At 36.2% G+C, this 17,338-nt stretch overlaps 1 protein-coding gene across 1 annotated transcript in view; it reads left to right on the forward strand.

Moving 5' to 3' along the window:
* The window catches only part of KNL1 (kinetochore scaffold 1), a 62,764-nt gene that overhangs the window by 36,034 nt on the left and 9,392 nt on the right, over nt 1–17,338 (forward strand). The window contains 5 exon segments of the mRNA XM_055537387.1: nt 728–826; nt 8,334–8,449; nt 10,587–10,677; nt 11,503–11,619; nt 12,498–12,585. Of these exon segments, the coding sequence (XP_055393362.1) occupies nt 728–826; nt 8,334–8,449; nt 10,587–10,677; nt 11,503–11,619; nt 12,498–12,585 (511 nt within the window).

Genomic DNA, 17,338 nt, shown 5'->3' on the forward strand with positions numbered 1-17,338 from the left:
GTGCTTGGTCATCTTTGCTTTGTGCAGGCTTTTTTCTAGTTGTGGCAAGCAGGGGCTACTCTCTGGTTGTGGTGCACGGGCTTCTCATTGTGACTGTCTCTTGTTGAGGAGCACAAGCTCTAGGATGTGCAGGCTTCCGTAGTTGTGGCACGTGGACTCAGTAGTTGCAGTTTGTGGGCTGTAGAGCACAGGCTCATTAGTTGTGGCACATGGGCTTAGTTGCTTTGCAGCATGTGGGATAGTCTCGGATTGGGGATCGAACCTGTATCTCCTGCATTAGTAGGATTCTTTACCACTGAGCCACCAGGGAAGCCCCTATTTCTCAAATGCACCTGATTTCCTCATTTTGCTTTCTCTTGTTTAATTTTTTTGAATTATGAACTATTTCAAATATACAGAAGACTAGTTTTCATTTTTTTTTTGTTAAGGACAGGACATGCCAATTATGTGGAGTAGAATCACAATTGGAAGGCCTATGTTTTGTTGTTTTTTCCCCCCAATTTTACTATTACTGAATAAACTTAAGAAATAATATTAGATTAAATCTGCTTGTGTATAGCCTACATCAGAATAATATTTACACATATGCAAAGTACTTTAAGCAATATAGAAACAAAAGAGGTGGTTCTAGTCAAAATTGCTCATACAAACTTTGAGCAGTGGTCAAAGTTTGAGCAATGGTCAAGTTTTACCTTGAATGGTCATGCAAACTTTTTTTCTTCCTCAGAAACTCAAAGATGGAAGAATAACAATAAAGGAGTTCTTTATACTTCTTCAGGTACACATTCTGATACAGAAACCCAGACAGAGCAATCTTCCAGCCAAAGTAAGTACAATTTCTTGGCAAAATAGTCATCTCAGTTAAAATATATGTTTACTAAACTGTATCAAAGCAAGTGTTTATTAAAAAAACAAAAAAAAGAATCTAAGGAAGCAAATTTTCGTACAGAAAATTTTGCTATAGAAGGTACATTTGGGGTTAGTGTAAAAATTTATTTTTAAAAAATATGAATTTTGAAAAGGTGGAGTTTTTTTTCATTTCTTGCCATCTGTTTTGTTTTTTATACTTTTTCCTCAACATATGCTTTCCCCCATTATTATAAAAAGCCAAGTATAGCAGAGGTTTTAATAAACATTTTTCAATATAAAAAATATTTAAAATTATAGAATATTTAAATAATGCAACCAAGAAGCTTAGTTTAAAAGATTAATAGAAAACTCATATCATTTACATATAAAATTACATAGTAGTTTTTTTAACTTAAGTCTGTTGAACATTTACAAAAATTAGGTATGCCCTTGATCACAAAGAAAAACATGAGAAATTGAAAAACGGAGATTTCATAGATATCTGATCTTAATCCAATAAAATTAGAACTATTAAAAACACAAACATCTTGGAAATTAAGAAACATGTTTCTAGATAATTCATATCAAAGAGGAAAGCAAAACTATTTAGAACGCAAAGGAGAACAGTCTATGGGATATACAACAGAACATACACTTAGCAGGAAATTAAAAGCCTCAGATCACTGTTATAGAAGAGAATCTAAAACTAAAGGACTTTTTAATACTTTAAGAAATTGGAAAATGAACAATAAAATGACATCCGTAAAAAAGGTAGGAAGACAGAATTCAGGTAAATAGAAAATTAATAAAATAGAAAACAAAAACTAGTAGAAAAGATAACAGATCTAAAAATTGGTACTTTGGGGGAATTCCTTGGTAGTCCAGTGGTTAGGACTCTGTGCTCTCTGCCAAGGGTTTGGGTTCCATCTCTTGTCAGAGAGCTAAAATGAAGCATTTAGTGCTTCATTTATTAGTGCAATGCAGCTAATAAAATAAAAACTGGTACTTTGAAAACACAATTAAAAAAACTCTTAAAGAGCTTAATTAAGTCAAAGGAAGGCTTCTCCCTGTGATCCAGTATATAAGAATCCCCCTTGCAACGCAGTGGACACTGGTTCAATACCTGGTCTGGGAAGATCCCATGTGCCTCAGGGCAATGGAGCCCCCGCGATGCAACTACTCTGCCATGCACTATTCTAGCCAGTACTCTAGAGCCCATGAACCATAACTGCTGAGCCCATGTACTACAGCTACTGAAGCCCATTAACCTTGAGCCCGTGCTTCCCAACAAGAGAAGGAAGCCAGTGCAATGAGAAACCCATACTCGACAACTAGAGAAAGCCTGTGTGCAGCAGCAAAAACACAACACAGCCAAAAATAAATCTAAAAAAAGGGGGGGAGAGAGAAAGCTAAAATACATATAATTGAGAAAGACACATCCACAGATGAAAAGAAAGATAAAAAGAATTTTTTTTAATCCTTCAACTGTGATGACAACTTTTAAGACCTAGATGATTTTTTAGAAAAATACCAAATTTACAAAAATACCAAATAAAAATTTTGTAATAATACAAAAATTACCAAAATTAACCCAAGAACTGGATAACTCTGATTAACTACCATTGAATATTTGTTTTGGCTATACCACCTGACTTGCAGGATCTTAGTTCCCTGGCCAGGGATTGAACTCACACCCTTTGCCATGAAAGTGAGGAGTCCTAACCACTGGACAACCAGGAAATTCCCACCATTGAAATTTTTAGTTTGCAATTTACCATTAAAATTGTCACTAGGACCAGATGACTACTAACTTTTAAAGAAGAGACCCACACATTTATGACTATTTGGTTTATGACAAAGATGCCCCTGTAGAATAGTGGCCTTTCCTATAAATGGTGTTGAATCAGTTGGCTATCTACAGGAAAAAAAATGAACCTTGATCCATACTTCACATTGTACATTAAAAAAGTCAATCCTATACAACACCAAAGCACAAGTGCCAAAAATTAAAAATTGGACTTCATCAAAATTTAAAACTTGTGTGCTGCAAATGATACCATCAAGAAAGGGCAAACACAACCCACAGAACAGGAGAAAACATTTGAAAATCATACAACTTAGCTTTGTATCCAGAATATTTAAAGAACTCTTACAACTCAAAAAAATAACCCAATTGGGGACTTCCCTGGTGGTCCAGTGGCTATGGCTCAGCGCTCCCAACTCAGGGGGCCTGGGTTAAATCCCTGGTCAGGGAACTGAAACCCATGTGCTGCAACTAAGACCCAGTGCAGCCAAATAGATAAAAAGAATTAAAAAAAAAAAAAAGATAACCCAATTAAAAAATATCAAAGGATCAAAATTGACGTTTCTCCAAAGAAGATATATGAATGGCCAATTAGCAAAATAGTGATAAAGGAAGTACAAATTAAAATAAGTTACCACTTCACACCCACTAGGATGCCTGTAGCCAAAATGACAAAATAACAAGTGCTGGCAAGGATGTGAAGAGGCTGGAATTTTCATACATTGCTGGTAGACTTGTAAAATGGTGTAGCCTATTTCCTCAAAAAGTTAAACAGAACTATTATATGATCCACCAATTCCAATTCTAGGTATTTACCTAAGAGAATTGAATATGTACCTCTACACAAAAACTGGTACATGAACATTATTCATAATAGCCAAAAAGTGAACTGATTAGTGGTTACCTGAGGCTAAGGTAGGGGTGGAGGAGGAAGGAATGACAGCTAATGGGTACAAGGTTTCTTTTAGAGGAATGAAAGTGCTCTAAAATTAGCTGGTGATGATGTTGCACAACCTTGTGAATATATTTTATAAATCATTTAATCGCATACTTAGTGAACTATATGTTGTGTAAATTAAATCTCAATAAAGCTGTTTAGAAAGAAATCAATTACAGGAGCATTGATATCTAAAGGTGAAAAGTAAATCAAAGATAGAAAGGAGAAAGATACTCATGCATCTTTTGGGTCCCCAACCTCATTATTCTCATCACCATAATAGTGATGCCTCAGCTGCAGATGGGAAATAGAAAGGTGTCTAGGTATGTTATGTAGAGTCTTGGGAAATGCAGAAACAGTGCCAGGGGCCAGAGAAAGCAAAGGGGAAGCGTAGGAACAGAAAGGTTGCTGGCAGAGTAGAAGAGTGGAGGATATCTGGGAAGCTAATCTTTGAGGGATGAATCAAGGGAATATTAGTATGAATTAGTATGACTCTTCCCCTTTGGTCTTAGGCTTTGTAGAGGTCAGGAAAGGCAGTGTTAGGGAAATATATCTGGGAAGGAACCATCAAGAGGGAAAGACAAATCAACTATACTTCAGTTAAAAAAAAAAAAAAGATGGTAAGAAGAGTTCATGCTATCACAGGAAAGAAATTTAAAAATCCCAAAGTAGGGACTTCCCTGGCAGTCCAGTATTTAAGACTCCATGCTTCCAGTGCAGGAGGCACAGGTTCCATCTCTGGTTGGGGAACTAAGGTCATTCATGCTATGTGGTGCAGCCAAAAAAAGTATTAAAAAAAAAAAAAATCCCAAAGTAGAGAAAGGGCCAAAGAAATGGGTAATGTATGGGCTGTGGAAAAGGAGGTTCACAACTATGGGCATCTGTTACAGGATTTAGATGACCATGGGTCTCCTCTAGGGTGGAACTGGGGAGGCATTCTTGAGGCAGACAAGGAGATGTATGTTTGGCACCCATGCATGTGTGCAATTGTAGGAGTTCAGCTGGTAGCACCAGCTAAAGATACTATGTAGAGATGCCATATTGCTATATTGTGTAAGAAGAACTAATAACATAGTATTGTAGGTCAGTTATATTTCAAAAACAAACAAACTCATAAAAAATGAGATCAGATTTGTGGTTTACCAATGGGATGAGCAGAGGGGGAATTGGATCAAGGCAATCAAAAGGTACAAACTTCCAATTATAAGATAAATAAGCACTAGGGATGTAAAGTACAACATGATAAATACAATTAACACAGTTGTATGTTGTATATGAAAGTTGTTAAGAGAGTAAATCCTAAGAGTTCTCATCACAAGGAAAATTTTTTTCTATTTCTTTAATTTTGTATCTGTATGAGGTGATCATTTAGTCAGTTCAGTCACTCAGTCATGTCCGACTCTTTGCAACCCAGGGACTGCAGCACACCAGACTTCCCTGTCCATCACCAACCCCCGGAGCTTACTCAAACTCATGTCCATCCAGTTGGTGGTGCCATTCAACTATCTCATCCTCTGTCATCCCCTTCTCCTCCCGCCTTCAGTCTTTCACAACATCAGGGTCTTTTCCAACGAGTCAGTTCTTCGCCTCAGGTGGCCAAAGTATTGGAGTTTCAGCTTCAGCATCAGTCCTTCCAATTAATATTCAGGACTGATTTCCTTTAGGATGGACTGGTTGGATCTGGTTACAGTCCAAGTGATTCTCAAGAGTATTCTCCAACACCACAGTTCAAAAGCATCAATTCTTCAGTGCTCAGCTTTCTTCCCAGTCCAACTCACATCCATACATGACCACTGGAAAAACCATAGCCTTGACTAGATGGACCTTTGTTGGCAAAGTAATGTCTCTGCTTTTGAATATGCTATCTAGGTTGGTCATAACTTTTCTTCCAAGGGGTAAGCATCTTTTAATTTCATGGCTGCAGTCACCATCTGCAGTGATTTTGGAGCCCAAAAAAATAAAGTCTGACACTGTTTCCACTGTTTCCCCATCTATTTCCCATGAAGTGATGGGACCAGATGCCATGATCTTAGTTTTCTGAATGTTGAGCTTTAAGCCAACTTTTTCAGTCTCCTCTTTCACTTTCATCAAGGGGCTTTTTAGTTCCTCTTCACTTTCTGCCATAAGGGTGGTGTCATCTGCATATCTGAGGTTATTGATGTTTCTCCCAGCAATCTTGATTCCAGCTTGTGCTTCTTCCAGCCCAGCGTTTCTCATGATGTACTCTGCATATAAGTTACCCTTACCAGGCCTGAAATATCTAAGAGCTGATAGTGCATAAATTGGGCACTTAATCAAAATAGATAAAGCAAGGGAAGGGAGTGACTTGTGCATGTAGTCCTGGAATCAAGGAGCAGCAGTTTAACCCATGTATTGCATTACAGCATAGGCAATTGCATTCAGTTGTATCCACAGTGCATAAGCCTGATATCCTTTGCATTTGGCATTCCTGGTGAATCTCTGGGAACATAGTCCTGTGTTTCACTTTGTGGTTATGAAGGTTCAAGAGAAACCTTACTCTTTAAAGAAAAAAAACTTAGCTGTTATAGGAATTTTCAAACCTATACAAAAGTAAATAATAGTTTAATGAACTTCTCATGTATCTATCACCAAACTTCAAAAATTATCAACTTCTGGGACTTCTCTGGTAGTCCAGTGGTTAAGACTTCGCCTTCCAATGCGGGGAGTACAAGTTAGTTCCCTCATTGGGGAGCTAAGATCCCACGTGCCTCAGGGCCAAAAAACAAAAACATAAAACAGAAGCAATGTTGTAACAAATTCAATAAAGACTTGAAGAAAAATTATCAATCCTTGTCTCTATATTTCCCTACCTCCCCATCCTTTTATTTTGAAGGAAATCGCAGGTATCGTCAATTTATCTGTATTTCAGTATGTATCCCTGAAAAGATGAGGACTCCTTAAACTATGTCCAAATATTATAACCTTATCTTTAAGTGATTAATTATTCAATCAGTATTATATTATTTCCCTGATTGTCTGCATTATTTTCCAGTTTGTTAAATTGCAACCCAAATGAGATTGATAGCTCTTTCTTAATTATATTTTAAAGTATAAGGTCCCCTTCAATAACCCTCTCTCCCCCGATCTCCCTTCTCTCTCCCTCTTTTTTTTTTGGAGGAAACCAGGTTTTTCCATACTCTGCTAAGTATGTGTTTTGCCCATTTTTCATACCCTAACTTTCGTTTTAACGTGTCCTTCTGTCCTTTGTATTTTCTGTAAGTCGACAGAGGCTTTATCAGATGACATGTTTTTGTTTTGCAAGTTTACTTTATACTTGTCCTTCCATCAGGAGTTAATATCTGGTGATGATCACCATTAAGTTATCATTATCTAGATCTAGCAATTTATTAAGAGTTGTAAAGTAGTGATATCATGATTTTCTTCATTTTTTCATATTATGTCCAAATACTTATGTAAAAAAAAATTCCTTTATCAAGTATTTGGCTCCTATATAAAAGACAGTCAGCCATTTTCCCAAGGAGGCCTGATTTCTTCGAGAAGTATAGAGCTTTGATTTTTCTTTATAAATTTAGCCTTAAAACTACTTTTTAAGAAAGAGAGTCATCATCAGTAATCATTGCCTTTAGCACCTTTTTACACTTTAACAACATGTTAGAAAACTAGTTACAGATGGAGAAATGAAATTAAAACCTCATTTGTATTTCCTTTTAATTTATCAACTGAAAGGAGAGTATGAGAGGAAACTAAAGTTTGTTAGATTATTTAGCAGGCCCTGAGCTTTGGTACCTTTTTAAAAAACTTTTACTTTGATCTTAAGAGGTTGGTCAATATTGTGCCCATTTTATAGATGAGGCCAAAACCTAGAATGCTAAAATGACTTATTCCGTGCCACACTGCCTATGAATAATGGACATTTGTAGTGTTTTCTTTGGATTTTATATGTAATAGGCTAACTTGGTTTTTCCAACACTGCATTAGGGACATCAGAAAGTTATTGGGTTAGAGCTGTAAGACGTTTTAAAAAATGTCCAAAAGACATTATAAGACATTTAAAAAAATAACCAGATTTTTACTGCTTCATTTTATGTATGCCAGAAAAGTCTGAGTTCAACCTGGGATAGAAGTAAGGATCAGGGCTAGTGAATGAGAATAGAAAAGAATAATCGTGGAAACTGGCATCTTTTTTTTCTTTCAATAAAGAGGTTTTTTATAAGTTTGAATTTTCAGATATTGATAGTTTTAAAACAATGTGTAAAACTCAAACAGGGTCTCTGTATCAATCTAGAGGGGTGGGATAGGGCGGGAGATGAAAGAGGTTCAAAAGGGAGGGATATATGTATACCTATGGCTGATTCATGTTGAGGTTTGACAAAAAACAACAAAATTCTGCAAAGCAATTATCCTTCAATTAAAAAATGAATTAAAAAAAACACAATGTATAACCATTTCTCTCTCCCACCCAAGTTTATTGACGTGTTTGTGCAAATAATGCATAAACATTTTCAAATCATTTTTAAGCCTATGTGTGGAACTTCCACAGTTCCTCTAAACATCCGTGGGAAATGGACTTTGATGTCAGAGACTTTATTTCAAATTCCAACTGTGGCTTACTAAGTATATGAATTTAAAGTTTTCCATTTTTCCTTTGTAGAACTTGTAAAAGTAAGCACTCACGTCTCAAGCACTGTTTGAGACTCTTAACAGTCCTTGCACATGGTTTGGTCCTCAAAATACCAGTTTTAAGGGATTTTTTTTTTCCAGTTTGCTGTAAACACATCACCTACTCTGGAAGACCTGATGTTAAGTCAATATGTTTACCGACCCAAGATACAGATTTATAAAGAAGATTGTGAAGCTCTTCGCCGGAAGATTGAAGAGTATGAAAGTTTCCATTTTTTGTGTGTTTTGTTGGACGGGTGAATAATCTGTGTGACAAGATTTTGATTAGAATAACACTGGCATAAGAAAAGCTGACCGCATTAATTGGCAGTATATATAGTATATGGGAAAGAATTTCAGGTTTGTAGTCAGGTGGAAGTTCAACTCTTGGCTACTTATGTAAGTTATTTAACCTTCATTTTCACATTCATCAATTGAGGATAATAATACCTACTTAGTAGTGTAGAAGTAGTGTATATAATGAGCAGTAGAAGTAGTATATATAAGAAGTTTGCATGCCATTCTTAGCAAAGAGTATGTCCTTAATAGGGATTCCCAGGTGGCTCAGTGGTAAAGAATCCACCTACCAAGCAAGAGATTCAGGTTTAATCCCTGGGTGGGGAAGATCCCCTGGAGAAGGAAATGGCAACCTGCTCCAGTATTCTTTCCTGGAAAATTCCATGGACAAAGGAGCCTGGCAGTCTATAGCCATGCGGTCACAAAAGAGTTGAACATGACTTGGTGATTAAACAACAACAACAAAGGTCCTTATGAGCAATAATTATTAGATTATGATATCATAAATTCTGAAAGAACATGTTTAAAAGAAGATAGTACCCTTTAGAGATTTATATAGTGCCTAAAAGTAGGATTGCCTTTGGGTCTATAGTTTTATCACATTTGCTCTTAGTTTGCTTTATAAAAGAACATGGTTTTAATCAAGACTGTAGCTCAGTGGTTTGGTGTAAGTAGATGCAGCAGACTAATTTACAAATTAGGTATATCTAGATTTTCACAGGTAAACCAAAACTTACAACTCAAGGCAGTGTTTATATCATACTTATCTAGAACTGTCAAACTGAATTTGAACCAATCTAACAAACAGAAAAGAAATGAAGTAATCTTTTAAGCATCATGTAGTTTTAAAACTTTTGGTGGTAAACACACTGTAGTGTACATAGATGTCAAAAGATAATGTACACATGAAACATATAACCAGTGTTTTAAACCAGTGTCTTAAACCAGTGTTACCTCAGTAAATAAAAATAAATTAAAGGGAATTATAGTTTTAAAGGGCTTCCCTTGTGGCTCAGCTGGTAAAGAATCCACCTACAATGCAGGAGACCTGGGTTCGATCCCTGGGTTGGGAAGATCCCCTGGAGAAGGGAAAGGCTGCCCACTCCAGTATTGTGGCCTGGAGAATTCCATGGACTGTATACTCCATGCAGTTGCTAAGAGTCAGACAGAACTAAGAAACTTTCACTTTCACTTTTCATAGTTTTAAAACTAGAAAGTTAAGATGCTGTTAAATTATAGTATTGCAGATTTGCCTGTTTCTGGCTTATTCATTGAACGAACATGTATTGAGCACCTACTGATTGCCAGGCGCCATACTAAATCCTGGGGTTCATCCCTGAACAAGACAAGTTTCTTACCTTCATGTTATTTAAAAGAGTTGGGTGTCTCAGGATTTGTCTAAGAATGTTTTATTTTGAATAAAATAGATTCATTGCATAGAATGAAAAGTTTGTTTAGATGTGCTCCACTGTTTGATTTTGTACCTATGTGCCTGTTTATAATATCTTCTAACTCTGATAAAAATTTATTCCCTATACTTATTAACAAGGTAACTTTGCTACTTTTATTAATGCTATTCTATAAAGGTGAGGTAAGACTGAACTGAATTGGAAACTTTAACTTAATAGCTACAACTTTCCAACAATTATGCATTCACAAGCCCTTAAAGGATTCTTTATAAGCAACATATTGAGTTGACCAAAAAGTTTGTTTGGTTTTAAGTAAAAATAAAAGACATATTTTTCATTTCACCAAGAACTTTATATTGAACAGTGTATTCATTAACCAAATAAGCTTCTTGACCAAAACAGTATTTAGATTTTGGAACAAGTTGATGCATTGAGATGAGAATTCTATTTGGGAGGGAAATATTTTTGAATCATAACATTCTTGAACTGTTCTACAAGTGTTGAAATAGTCAGACTAGCCACTATTCCTGAGTGAATTCCCCTCTTTATGTAGAAAAGAACTAGGAAAAATTAAGTATGCCTGTAGATCTAAATTGAATCATTCGGGTTGACTTCTGAACTCTGTGCTGATTAACTTTTCTCTATTTAGATTAAAGCTTTCTGCACTAAACCAAGATAAACTGTTGACTGATATAAATAGGAACCTGTGGGAAAAAATGAAACACTGCTCTGATGAGGAGGTACTTTTATCTTATTTTCTGAATGGGAATCAGTATAGACATTACAGTGTTTATTGTGAAATTAGTACCTGTTACTTGATAATTGGACTTCACTGGTAGCTCAGCTGGTAAAGAATCTATCTGCCATGCAGGAGACCTCGCTTCAGTTCCTGGGTCGGGAAGATCCCCTGGAGGAGGGCACGGCAACCCATTCTTGTATTCTTGTCTGGAGAATCTCCATGGGCAGTAGAGCCTGGAGGGCTACAGTCCATGGCGTCACAAAGAGTAGGACACAACTGAGCGACTAAGCACTCACACACACATATATACACATACTCACACTTGATAATTAGTGGTGAGTTCTTTAGTTTACTTCTCAGATATAATATGTCAGTAAGATTTTATTATACATGAATGATTGTTAGTATAGAATCTTACATTTCTTACATGATCAATTTAATATATGAAATACATTTGAAATTTAGAGTTCCCTTCTTGTTTGCTTTTCACTTAGATTTAGATAGGGAAGAGATAGACTTTAACTGATTAAATAAGCAGGTCATTTTATATTTGCCCTGATTGAAGTTTTATTAACTAAGAACCTGTCATTTTCTAATTTGTAATATAAATTAATTTTGTACTGGAATTATTCAACTGGAATCAAACTTGAAATCTTTGGTTCTGAACTTAAGCTATTAAGTGAAATTAAATTTGCAAATAAGAAGCCTTAGGAATCATAGTCTAGGATGGGCAAATCTTAGCACATAGCAGCTGAACCAGCCTTCCCAGACCATTTGCCTTTTCTAACTCGTTTGTTTTAATGCAGTGTAATCTTTGACTTTACAGCTGAAGGCCTTTGGAATTTACTTGAACAAAATAAAATCACGTTTTACCAAGATGACTAAAGTCTTCACTCACCAAGGAAAAGTGGCTTTATACAGCAAGCTGGTGCAGTCAGCTCAGGTAATTTGAGACTGTTAAGACCTTAGAAAGATCTATTAAAATTACTTTATAGTGATTGTGGAATATGAAGAATGTTCCTTAGGAGACATGTGAATGAGAGTTGGGCAAAAACTTAAAATTGTTCATAAGAAGTGAGGTTCAGTTTAACAAAAGTAGTAAATCCTGGCATATGTCTCATCTCAAATTATATATATTGAAATAAAACAATATAGAATTATGATCTTCCTTTGCTAAGGACTGTGCTCTGGTATTATCTTCCTCATAGTCCATACTCAGCTATGCATGTGTATGCATGTATTTTTAAAAAATAGCATTTTCCGAAATGATCATCCTTGAAGAAAGGTCCTACATAAAAAAATGTTCATTGGCAAATAAGTCTGGAAAGTGTTACATACAGTGTCCCCCTTTTGGAGAAATATAATAGCTAACATATTAAAGTCCAAGGTCAGAAATTTTTTTTTTTTTTCGGTCTAAAAAGAAAAAATGCTATAATTCTATTTGAATAGTGTTTCCCAAATTTATTTGACCATAAGTCATTTTTATAAACTCTAAGTTATATATATTAATATAAATCTAAAATAAAGTATAAAATATGAATTAATATTAATCTGTTATGTATGCTTAAAAAACTTTTTTTAAGACAAGACTAGAAGTTTTGATCTTTTAGATTTGCCTGTTCATGGGACTTCCCTGGTGATCCAGTGGTTAAGACTCTGCACTTCCACTGCAGGGGGCCAAAACAAAAATAACAAACAAACAAAAAGATTTGCTTGATCATAAATTAGATGTAGCAGTTATGTAGCAGTTTGAACTGTTTATAATGTTACAATGTTTTGTTTTGAGGTTTAACTTGACAGTCTATGATATTGTGTGTTTAGAGTGAGAGAGAGAAACTTCATAAAAGGATAAATGAGATGGACAACACACTTAAGAAGATTGATAACTGTCTTACCGAGGTGGAAATAGGTAAAATATCTTGAATACTTTTCCAAAAGATAATTTAATTGTATCTAAATCCTTCCCTACTTTGCTAGTAGCACTATGCTGAAGCCTGGTATTTAGCAGCTTGAGACATTAAATTGGAGCAACTCCTTTACTGTGGTCATTCATAACATAATCAAGAAATCCCCAAAATAATAAGTCTCTTTGGAAAACTCTTCATAACCTAGACCATAATTTGTATTTTTTTTTTTTTAATAAATGAACCTATTTATCCTTTCAGTTTGGTCTCTCATTATCCTGACTTGTTAGTTTTGTCTTGAAACCGCTTTTTCAAAGATCACAAAATTTCATATAATCATCAAATTTGGTCGCTCTCAGTCCTTAGCCATCTAGACCTCTTTCAGTATTTGACACTGCTGATTATTCTTTTCTTCCTGTAACGTTCTTCTCCCTGAACTCTATGATATTGCTCTATCTTGATACTGTTCTTTTCTCCTGACTCTTCCTTTTAGCTCCTCTCTTGTCCCTTATCTAACTAACCCCTTGTGTAGCATTCATCTATTCATTTCTGTATTTTCTCCCCTAATACTTTCATCTGCCTTAACAATTATGTTTATATGAATGATTCCCAAATTCAGTTAAATTCATCCAGCATTTGTTCAGCACCTACTACCTGCCAGATACTGCACTTAGTGTCAGAAAAAATATATACACAGATTTTTGCCCGTTTTTAAATGTTTATTTATTTAGGCTGCTGTGGGTCTTCACTGTAGTGTGCAGGCTTCTCTAGTTGTGGCATGCGGGCTTAGTTACAGTATGTGGCATCTTGGTTCCCCAACCAGGGATGGAACCTGAGCCCCGTGCATTGGAAGCTTGGAGTCTTATCTACTGGACCACCCGGGATGTCCCCAGATTTTTGCCTTCAAGTGACTTGTAATAATTTTGCATGAGGGCATCTTTCTCTTCTCTTGAGTTCCAGACTTAACATTTCCAGCCTTTTGCTGAACCTTTCAACAAAAGTGTCCTTTAAGCACCTTAAACATTATGTGAAAAAATGAAAGTTATTGTCTTCCATTTTCAAAATAATATCTGAAAATTTGTTGTCTATGATGCTTCTCATTTGTATTGTCACCATTCTTATAAATTGTAAAAGGCTCATAACTTTTATTGTCTTTGAGTTTTATTGTCTTTTATCAAATCCTGTTATATCCGCTTCAGTATCTTCTGTATTCTTCCCCATTCCCATTAACACTATCATTAATTCTGACATGTGCCATTTCAGATCTTCTAACTAATCTTTCTACACTCTTAATTTCATTCTATCTCTTTCCAGTCCAACCTGTACATTGCTGCAGGATTAATAATTATAAAGGACAGTATTCATTATGTTCAGTTCAGTTCAGTCACTGTCGTGTCCGACTCTTTGCAACCCAGGGACTGCAGCACACCAGGCTTCCTTGTCCATCCGCAGCTCCTGGAGCCTGCTCAAATTCATGTCCATTGAGTTGGTGATGCCATCTAAACATCTCCTCTGTCGTCCCCTTCTCCTCCTGCCTTCAGTCTTTCACAGCATCAGGGTCTTTTCCAATGTGTCAGTTCTAATCAGGTGGCCAAAGTATTGGAGTTTCAGCATCAGTCCTTCCAATTAATATTCAGGACTGATTTCCTTTAGGATTGACTGGTTGGATCTCCTTGCAATCAAGGGACTCTCAAGAGTCTTCTCCAACACCACAGTTCAGAAGCATCAATTCTTTGGCGCTCAGTTTTCTTTATGGTCCAGCTCTCCATCCATACATGACTACTGGAAAAACCATAGCTTTGACTAGATGGATCTTTGTTGGCAAAGTAATGTCTCTGCTTTTTAATATGCTGTCTAGGTCAGTTGTAGCTTTTCTTCCAAGGAACAAGCATCTTTTAATTTCATGCCTGTAATCATCATCTGCAGTGATTTTGGAGCCCCCAAAAATAAAGTCTGTCACTGTTTACATTGTTTCCCCATCTATTTGCCATGAGGTGATGGGACTGGATGGGACCCATGATAGGACTGGATGCCATGATCTTCATTTTCTGACTGTTGAGTTCTAAGCCAGCTTTTTCACTCTTCTTTTTCACTTTCATCAAGAGGCTCCTCAGTTCCTCTTCAATTTCTGCCATAAGGATGGTATCATATGCATATCTGAGGTTATTGATATTTTTCCTGGCAATCTTGATTCCAGCTTGTGCTTCATCTAGCCCGGCATTTCGCATAATGTACTCTGCATATAAGTTAAATAAGTAGGGTGACAATATACAGCCTTGACGTACTCCTTTCTCAATTTGGAGCCAGTCTGTTGTTCCATGTCCAGTTTTAACTGTTGCTTCTTGACCTGCCTACAGATTTCTCAGGAGGCAGGTCAAGTGGTCTGGTATTTCCATCTCTTTAAGGATTTTCCACAGTGTGTTGTGATCCACACAGTCAAAGGCTTTGGTGTAGTCAATAAAGCAGAGTTCCTGGAACTCTCTTTTTCTACGATCCAGCAGATATTGGCAATTTGATCTCTGGTTCCTCTGCCTTTTCTAAATCCAGCTTGAACTTCTGGGAGTTCTCGTTCACATACTGTTGAAGCCTCACTTGGAGAATTTTGAGCATTACTTTGCTAGTGTGAGAGATGAGTGCAATTGTGCTGTAGTTTAAACATTCTGTGACATTGCCTTTCTTTGGGATTGGAATGAAAACTGACCTTTTCCAGTCCTGTGGCCACTGCTGAGTTTTCCAAATTTGCTGGCATATTGAGTGCAGCACTTTAACAATATCATCTTCTAGGACTTGAAATAGCTCACCTGGAATTCTACCACCTCCACTAGCTTTGTTCGTAGTGATGCTTCCTTAGGCCCACTTGACTTCAGACTTAGGGTGTCTGTCTCTAGGTGAGTGATCACACCATTGTGGTTGTCTGGATCATGAAGATCTGTTCTGTATAGTTCTTCCATGAATTCTTGCCACCTTTTTTGTGTTCCTACCCTGAGAAACTTCTGGCTTTCCATTTATTACAAAATAAAATCCAAACTCCTGAGTTTGACATTTAGCGTTTTCAACCATCGTTTTCAGATATTCCCTTCTTACATGATTTTTACTATTATTCCCTTACACATTCTAAATTCCAACCAAATCTTGTCATCTCTATGCAGTTCTGCCACTTTGTGTTTGCCTAATACATTCTCCTTATATTTTTTACCAAGGGATAGTGTTCTCTCTCTTGAGCTGCTATGGCTATTTTATTGTACCTATCATATCTAATTGTAATTATAGTTACTTTTTATAGTTTACTTTCCTATCTAATTGGTAAGCTCCATTGGGGACAAAGATCAGCTTTTATTTTTCTTCATATCCTTCAAAATTCTTAGCACTATGCTTTACACAGAAAAAGTGCCTGGTGCATATTTTCTGCATTGAACTGGTAATAAATATATGAAGTCCATAGTCTTAGACTATCATACCCCTTTGTTCATTACCTTGCTTTTTCACTTCATGAAAAAAAAATAGAAGCCACTAAGGCCAGAATTTCTAAACTTCCTGCTACAGAACAAACCAAATTTTTATATATCTGTATCCATTCTTTCATCCTTCCTTTCTTTTCCCTAAGATCAATCTCTCCACCTAAACTTTGAATTGCAGCCTCTCTTGTCTTCTCAGGAATCTTATCACACTGACTTATCTCTTGTATTTACAACCTCTCTGCCTCCTCCACTGAATATATTCACTTCTTACCTTTAAAAGTACCAACAATCACACTCTTTCTCTAGCTGCCACTGAATGGCTCTCTATTTCTGTCTTCTTTCTTCATTATTCCTTGAGCAAATTACGAAGTACCTATCATGTGCCTTGTATAGTGCTTGGTGCTAAGACTACTGTAGTGATTAAAAACAAAACTTTATGCCCTTGTGGAGTATTTTTTTTTATTTGTCAATTCTCCCATTACTATCTTTTAATTCAAACATTCATACATTAAGAAAGGTTTCCATACTTTAATTTTTTACATTACTATACAGAGCTCCAATGCTATTTTAGTTTCATATTACAGGAGATCACATTCAAATATGTTTGGATTTGACAATTTGCTTTTACAATATTGAGGAAAGATTATAAGCATGAAATAGTGGAAGAGTGGTTCCATGGTGCCGTAAGTTCCTGAAGTAGAAATCTGTCAGGTCAGGAGAGGCTTCCCTTTGAGGAAGTGGCATTTAAGCCAAGGTCTGAAGAATAAGTTGGGGCTAAAGTGAGAAGGGAGGGAAAAGCAGACTGTTCAATATGAATAACACAGGCAGAAGCCTTTCTATGGAAAAGAATATACCAAGTAAAAGGATCTGAAATAAGGCAAATGTGGCTAGAATAGAGAGAACAAAAGGGAACATAGTCTGAGATAAAGCTGGAGATGCCAACTTTAGGGACCAGGTCAAGGAGGGCCTCTTAAGGAATTTTGACTTTTTCTGAGACCAGTGAATAGCCATTTGAAGGGTGTTGTTAAGCAGTTATTGGATGGTATGGTTAATAAAGGACAATAGCTTATATAAAGGGAACTTAGTAGTGGTGAAGGAAAAAAGTAGATTCACAAAATATTTCTGAGGTAAAAGTCTAAAGTTGATTTGGATGTGGGGAGAGAGAAGGCGCTTAAGGATGATTCCAAAGTATCAGAAATAAATTTAAATATGTGTGTGTACATTTATATATGTGTGTGTGTTCCTGCTTAGTCCATGGGGTTGCCTAACAATAATTTTGATGTATGCAAATTATATATGA

The sequence above is a fragment of the Bubalus kerabau genome, chromosome 10 (genome assembly GCF_029407905.1).
Source record: "Bubalus kerabau isolate K-KA32 ecotype Philippines breed swamp buffalo chromosome 10, PCC_UOA_SB_1v2, whole genome shotgun sequence".
NCBI lineage: Eukaryota > Metazoa > Chordata > Mammalia > Artiodactyla > Bovidae > Bubalus > Bubalus kerabau.